This window comes from Rhinopithecus bieti, unplaced genomic scaffold (assembly GCF_001698545.2).
Source record: "Rhinopithecus bieti isolate Rb0 unplaced genomic scaffold, ASM169854v2 scaffold_1853, whole genome shotgun sequence".
Lineage (NCBI taxonomy): Eukaryota > Metazoa > Chordata > Mammalia > Primates > Cercopithecidae > Rhinopithecus > Rhinopithecus bieti.
The window spans coordinates 2,602,883-2,610,565 of NW_016804151.1; the positions used below are offsets into that span (position 1 = coordinate 2,602,883).

Genomic DNA, 7,683 nt, shown 5'->3' on the forward strand with positions numbered 1-7,683 from the left:
GCAAGGACTTCATGTCTAAAACACCAAAAGCAATGGCAACAAAAGCCAAAATTGACAAATGGGATCTCATTAAACTAAAGAGCTTCTGCACAGCAAAAGAAACTACCATCAGAGTGAACAGGCAACCTACAGAATGGGAGAAAATTTTTGCAATCTACCCATTTGACAAAGGGCTAATATCTAGAATCTACAAAGAACTTAAACAAATTTACAAGAAAAAAAATCAAACAACCCCATCACAAAGTGTGCAAAGGATATGAACAGACACTTCTCTAAAGAAGACATTTATGCAGCCAACAGACACATGAAAAAATGCTCATCATCACTGCTCCTCAGAGAAATGCAAATCAAAACAACAATGAGATACCATCTCCCACCACTTAGAATGATGATCATTAAAAAGTCAGGAAACAACAGGTACTGGAGAGGATGTAGAGAATTAGGAATGCTCTTACACTGTTGGTGGGACTGTAAACTAGTTCAACCATTGTTGAAGACAGTGTGGCGATTCCTCAAGGATCTAGAACCAGAAATACCATTTGATCCAGCAATCCCATTACTGGGTATATACCCAAAGCATTATAACTCATGCTACTATAAAGACACGTGCACGCTATGTTTATTGTGGCAGTATTCAGCATAGCAAAGACTTGGAACCAACCCAAATGTCCATCAATGATAGACTGGATTAAGGAAATGTGGCACATATACACCATGGAATACTATGCAGCCATAAAAAATGATGAGTTCATGTCCTTTGTATGGACATGGATGAAGCTGGAAACCATCATTTTCAACAAACTATCACAAGGACAAAAAACCAAACACCGCATGTTCTCACTCGTAGGTGAGAATTGAACAATGAGAACACTTGGACACAGGGCGGGGAACATCACACACCAGGGCCTGTCGTGGGGTGAGGAGATAGAGGAGGGATAGCATTAGGAGAAATACCTAATGTAAATGACGAGTTAATGGGTGCAGCAAACCAACATGGCACATGTATACGTATGTAACAAACCTGCACATTTGTACACATGTACCCTAGAACTTAAAGTATAATTTAATAAAAAAAAAAAAAAAAGACCAAATCCAGGGTGCTGTCAGTAAAATATGGCCTCAGCTTCCAAATCAAATCGAGGGTGTGGCTGAAGGCCCTTTGTTAAGACCACCCAAAGATTCAAGGTTGAACTTCGTCTACCTTCTCAACAAGACTAAAGGCCACCTCAGACTCATATCTGCATTGTCTGACACAGTCAACAGTCTACCTGATAAGAAATTGTGAAGTGGGGTGGACTAAACCAGAGTCATTGAAAACAAACAGTTTTTATGGTAATTGTGCTAGATTGGACAAAAAGGGACAGAGACAGTTCTAAGTGAATATAAACCTCCCAGTTTTCTACAGGCAGAAATCAAACTGAGGAAGTCACTTGGCTACAAGCATGGATTATTTCCTACAGAAATGGAAAGAATGAGAAGAATTGGTATGTGTGCGCAGATGGATTTCAGAATTGCCACGGATCAGTAATTTCTCAAGCCATCCCATTCTTCCCCATCTTGAACAGTGGTGTCTGTTGATCATCACTGAATACTGGGTGTCTGGGGGGCAGATAACTTGTCTTTTTAGTTCACAGGTCTCTAGATCAAGAGGAGTCACACTTCAGGAGAGGCAACCAAGGAGCCTCTCACCTGGATTGCAGATCATGAGATACTGGACTTTGAGTCTGATAGCAAATAGGATGTAGCTTTTTGGATTCTTGGAAATGGGTGAGTCTGTTTTACATGTAGGAGGGGTAGAAATATTGTGGCCAGTGGGCAAACTGTGGAGCAGTAAATATGGCCACAAATTCTGTGTATGTCTTACTATTAAGAGGTTGAGTCTATTGCCCCACCCCTTGACTTGAGGCAGCCTCATCCACAAGTCTGGAAGTTAGGTACTGGCCCTTTTGCCTCAGTTTTCCTCTAGGTGGCTTCTCATTCTTCAGAGGCTAGGTCATCTTCTTTGCATGGCAGTCTCAAGGTGGCATTCAGAGTGGAAAAAAGGTAGAAGCTACAAATCCTCTCAATGCCTAGGCTCCAGAACATTCACAAAGCCACTTTTGCCATATTTTATGCTCAAAACAAATCACAAGAACAGCCCAAATTCAAGGGGTAGGATAAAGATACCACTTTTTAACAGGAGGCTCTGCAAAGAATTTGTGACCATATGAAATTTTCTACTGTGGACGAGAGCCTTTCAAACTCTGAGAATATGTTAAACTAAGTATAGAAATGTTTAAAAGAATGAAAATAATTTCTTAAGAAGAAATATGTTCTTCAAGCTGGGAGCGGTGGCTCACACCTGTAATCCCAGTTCTTTGGGAGGCTGAGGTGGGCAGATCACTTGAGGCCGGGAGTTTGAGACCAACCTGGCCAACGTGCCAAAACCCCATCTCTACTAAAAACAAAAATAGCTGGGCACTGGCTGCCAAAACCCCATCCTTACTAAAAACAAAATTAGCTGGGCATGGTGCACACACTTGTAAATCCAGCCTACTAGGGAGCTGAGGCACAAAAATCTCTTGAACCCAGGAGGCGGAGGGACTTCAGTGAGGTCAAGATGGCTGCATGCCCACTCCAGTCTGGCAATGCAGAGCGACTCTGTCTCAAATAAATAATAGAAGAAATATATTCTTCAACAGAAAAAACATGAAGCAAAGAAGGAATTTATATGTTAATAGAGATTGAGGACTATCAGTTCACTGTAATGTGTGCGACTTTACTGGAATTCAATTTGAAAATATAAACTGCTAAAATTAAATATTTGTCACATTTTTAGACAATTTGGAAATCTTACACTGACTACGGTATTTGATGTTATTAAGGATTATTATCATGTTTAAGTATTAATGTTAGTATTTTATGTTTTTAAAAATTACTTTAAAATTTAAGATATTATACTGAAATATTTACAGATGAAATGTATGCCATGGTATGGATTTGTTTCAACTAATACATAAGATGGGGTTTAGGATGCAGCCAGGTATCAGTCACATGTGGATGGTTTTTAAGGATTGGTGATGTGGTACATGAGGATTTTTACACTAGGTCTATCTACTTTTTGCATAGTTAGGAGTTCTTTAATATTGACAATAAATTTTAAAAAGGAAACTAAAAAGAATTCCGGGCATATTTAGTATTTTATATATATTTTATATTGAATAAAATTTGTTCTATTTGGATTATAACTCAGTTTAGAAATGTATGATTTGATTAAGCTGGTGTTAAACTTGATTTTACCCAGGGTAATCTTCCTATATTTTATTAGAACATTTAAATTTGTATTACAACATTTTCAAGAGAATTTTGATTCATCCAGATTATTTATTTATTTATTTATTTATTTATTTATTTATTTTTGAGACGGAGGTCTCGCTCTGTCGCCCAGGCTGGAGTTGCAAGTGGGCCGGATCTCAGCTCACTGCCAAGGCTCGCCTCCAGGTTCACGCCATCTCCTGCCCTCAGCATCCCGAGTAGCTGGGATTACAGGCGCCCGCCAGGTCGCCCGGCTAGTTTTTTGTTTTTGGTAGGGAAGGGGCTTTTCACATGTTAGCCAAGATGGTCTTGATCTTCCTGACCTCGTGATCCGCCCGTCCCTCGTCCTCCCAAAGTGCTGGGTTACAGTTGGAGCCACCGGCGCCGGCCATTCATCAGATTTATTTTGTTATTGTCTCTCTAACAGCTATATTACGCACATTGAGAGAATTTTGTATAAATGGAACTCAGATATGGTTTACATTTATAAAAGCAATGTTAAATATTGAAAATGTTTAATTAGGCCGGGCGCGGTGGATCAAGCCTGTAATCCGACTCTGGCGAGGCCGAGACGGGCGGATCACGAGGTCAGGGGAGATGGAGACCATCACTGGGGAAACAAGGTGATAACCCGTCTCTACTTAAAAATACAAAAAATAGCGAGCGACGGTGGCAAGGGGCCTGTAATCCAGAGTACTCGGGAGGCTGAGGCAGGAAGAAATGGGCATAAACCCGGTGGAAGCGGAGCTGTGGCAGTGAGCTGAGATCCGGCAAACTGCAATCCAGCCTGGGCGAACAGAGCTGAGACTCCGTCTCAAAATAAAAAAAAAAAAAAAAAAAGAAAAATGTTATTATCTGGTATGTAAATAGCACCAAACATTATTCTAAGGGCCCTCAAAAGTGACTGCTAAAATGTGCCAGACATAGAAACAGGATAATAAGGTTTCTGTCTTAAACTTAAAGCCTCAGGAAGAAGGAAATTTTTTATTTTTTGACTTTAACAAATCACACATTAATTTTAACAATCAACAGACTGTCAGAAGATGAAGAAAAGTTTTCAAGTCATCTGAAAATCATACACCAGGATTAAAGACATTGCAAGACAAGAAATTTTAAAACATGATGTGAACAGCACCAACCATTTGTATTGTAGCTACATGCAATCTGGCTTCTTCTATTAAAGCTTCATCTGTTGTGGATTCCTTCTTCATATCCTTATGTGAAACGTGGGAAGACTGAAACGTACCAGACGACATTTTAAAACATAAAGAGATAAAGTTAAAATAAGTAAAATGATTAGGAACGGGCAAGTGCTACTCTCAACAAAGATTCCAGTAATTCAAAGCAGAATTGCTAGAATGAAGAGCTGTGTATAACGTGGGTAATGTTTTTTCATGTAAGAAGTGCTGCCTTCAATTGTGCTAAAGGAAATATTCATTTGGGGAGATTTATATCCCAAATTCTTCTCTAAACTTATCTATGTGCTTGACTGCTCTCTAAATCAGCCCGTGTTTTCTGCTTTTTATAACACTCCTACCAGGAGAGAATTCTCAGTATCTTAAGCCATTAAAAACACTATCTTGGCAGAGGCCATTGATTGGTACTCAACCAACCAGATCGTAAAAACATCCATTCTCCTGGTATTTGGCAAATAAAGCTGGATAACCAAGACCTTCTCTTTAGAGACAGAATTCAAACTCATTTCACCAAAGTAGCAAGGCCAGTAACTACATCCCCTCAGTTTTCTGACGTTTAATTAGCAGAATCAGGTCTTTAACAATAGCCTAAAGCAAGCAAGGCAGACCAAGGGAAGGAAAGGAAAACTACTTTTTGCCAGGTATCAACTCACAGGAATGTATTCGATCCTCGTTTTATCTTCTACTAAGGTCCAATTAACATTTGTCAAAATTTTTTCTGCTTTAGATAAAGTTATTGTGTTCTGTACTATCTCCTGTATGTGCTGAGTGGCATTTTGCAAGGCCATTTGTCTTGGGAGGGAAAGAACACACAAATCTATGACAAAGACAAAAGCAAAGGCCTTAATAGAGTACAGTGAAGACTGCAAGGGAAAGCAAAAAAATGTTGTATGATTATGTAGTGAAATCTTGAGATCACCTGCAAACCAGAGTGGTTAGAGCAAGGACAATTTTTCATACAAAACTTTCCAGAAGATTACTGAACTATTTGTTTCTTTTTGGCTGTATAGCTCAACTTTATCTGACTCAACTGCTAAAAAAATGTTTATTAGTTTCCTTGCTTTCCCTATAGCTAAAGACATGATGACTTCAACGCACCCAATCCATATTTCTCAAAGTGTAAAGGGTACAGGTGGAAGGGCTGCCTATTAAACTATGCAAATTCCTGGGTTCTACTCCATACCTACAGAATCAGATTGGCCTGAAAATTTACATTTTAACAAGTTCTCCAATTGTTTCTTATACTGTACATAATAACATTTAAAGGCCAGTGCAATAGAGATCCCTCAAATTTAACATCTCTGTTTTCTGGCCAGTGAATCAATATGTTCAAAATGTGTAGTATTTTGCATTTTCTTGAGGTTTCTATAAGGTTCACTTACCAAAGAGAAGAGTTTAATGAGTAAATGAGCTTAGTCTACTTACTCAAAATTCCATCTCAATAAAGCTGTTCTCTCCTTATAATTGCATATGAAATGTCTCTTCAAGGGCTAAATGGCTTCTAAATGTTTCAGTGTAACCTTATTTCACTCTCTATGGGACACTGGGTACAATGGAGTGATTTGAAGTTTGGGGATCCAGAAAGGTCTACAGGGATATCCCTCTCAAGCATCAGAATCAGTTCACTGTAACCCAGAGCAAAGAGGCATCTGACTGCCTGCTGCCTTGGATTTAAAATTCCCAGGGCTAAGACCACACAAGGAGAAAATGTATTCATTTGCCCAATTAGATACCAACCATATGACGGGGCAACAGTCACTTTCCAGTTACTCAGGGGAAGTATGAAGGCATGTGAGCTACTTGGTGGCACTAGTATATCTGAATGTACTCCCAGTGTTTAAGATAATCCTGGAAGAGTATGAGGAGGAACCGCTTAAAAGCATTAGACCAGGTGGAAGGAGTTGGTTTGAACCTCTGACTGGTAAAACTCAAATCCGACAAGCAGCTGTTAAATGTGTACCACATGGTATTTCTAGAAAGAATGAACATTGAAAAGATAAAGTACTTGCTATATAATCTTTATTCCAGAGTGAATTAAAATAAATTCTGAAGCTTGGTTAATACAACCAAAAATTTATAGAGAGGGGAAAAAAAGAAACAAGAGAAAAAAAGCATTGTCATGGTAGTAAAATCCCTCACTGTTCTCACTTTTGAATACCAGAGTAGGAGGAATCACAAGAAAGGAAGCATGAGAGAAACCCACATATTTTGTCTTCAAAAAAGAGAGCCAACTGGGTCAGGATCCCTGGCAGCCAAAGGGATTTCGTGGGAGGGAAAGTGTGAGCAAGACTTCAGGCATCAAATTAACTTCACTCATGCTGCCTTGTGAGCTTTTGCCAATCCAAGCACAGCTTTTCACTATAAACAATAACCCGAGACCATGCACAGTGGCTCACACCTATAATTTCCACACTTTGGGATGCCAGGGCAGGAGAATCCCTTGAGCCCAGGAATTCAAGACCAACCAGGGCAATATAGTCAAGGGCTATGAAGTCATTTAGCCTATTTCTACCAAAAAAGAAAAAAAAAAAAATGAGCTGGGTGTGGTGGTGCAAACCTATAGTCTCAGCTATTTGGGAGGCTGAGGTAAGAGGATCACTCGAGTCCAAGAGGTCCAGGCTGCAGTGAGCCATAATCACACCACTGCATTGCAGCCTGGGTGACAGAGTGAGACCCTGTTTTTTTTGTTTTGTTTTGTTTTGTTTTGTTTTGTTTTGTTTTTTGAGGCGGAGTTTCGCTCTATCACCAGGCTGGAGTGCAGTGGCGCAATCTCGGCTCACTGCAACCTCCACCTCCCAGGTTCAAGTGATTCTCCTGCCTCAGCCTCCCAAGTAGTGGGACTACTGGCACATGCCACCACGCCCAGCTAATTTTTGTATTTTTAGTATAGACGGTGTTTCACCATGTTGGCTAGGATGATCTCTATCTTTTGACCTCGTGATCTGCCTGCCTCGGCCTTCCTAAGTGCTGAGATTACAGGTGTGAGCCACTGCACCCGGCCCTGTATCATTTTTTTTAAATGAAGAAGAACAAACACAGCCTGTTGGGGTGGTGAGCAACTGTAGTCCCAGCTACTCTGGAGGCTGAATCCAGGAATTTAAGACCAGCCTGGGCAAGATAGTGAGCTGTCGAAAGAGAGAGAGAGAGACAGAGAGAGAAGGAAGGAAGGAAGGAAGGAAGGAAGGAAGGAAGG

At 40.1% G+C, this 7,683-nt stretch overlaps 1 protein-coding gene across 1 annotated transcript in view; it reads right to left on the reverse strand.

Annotated features, from left to right (window-relative positions):
• Window positions 1-7,683, reverse strand: part of SLC9C2 (solute carrier family 9 member C2 (putative)) — a 107,851-nt gene that overhangs the window by 47,101 nt on the left and 53,067 nt on the right. Inside the window, 2 exon segments of the mRNA XM_017866919.1 lie at window positions 4,434-4,529; window positions 5,144-5,307. Coding sequence (XP_017722408.1) covers window positions 4,434-4,529; window positions 5,144-5,307 — 260 coding nt within the window.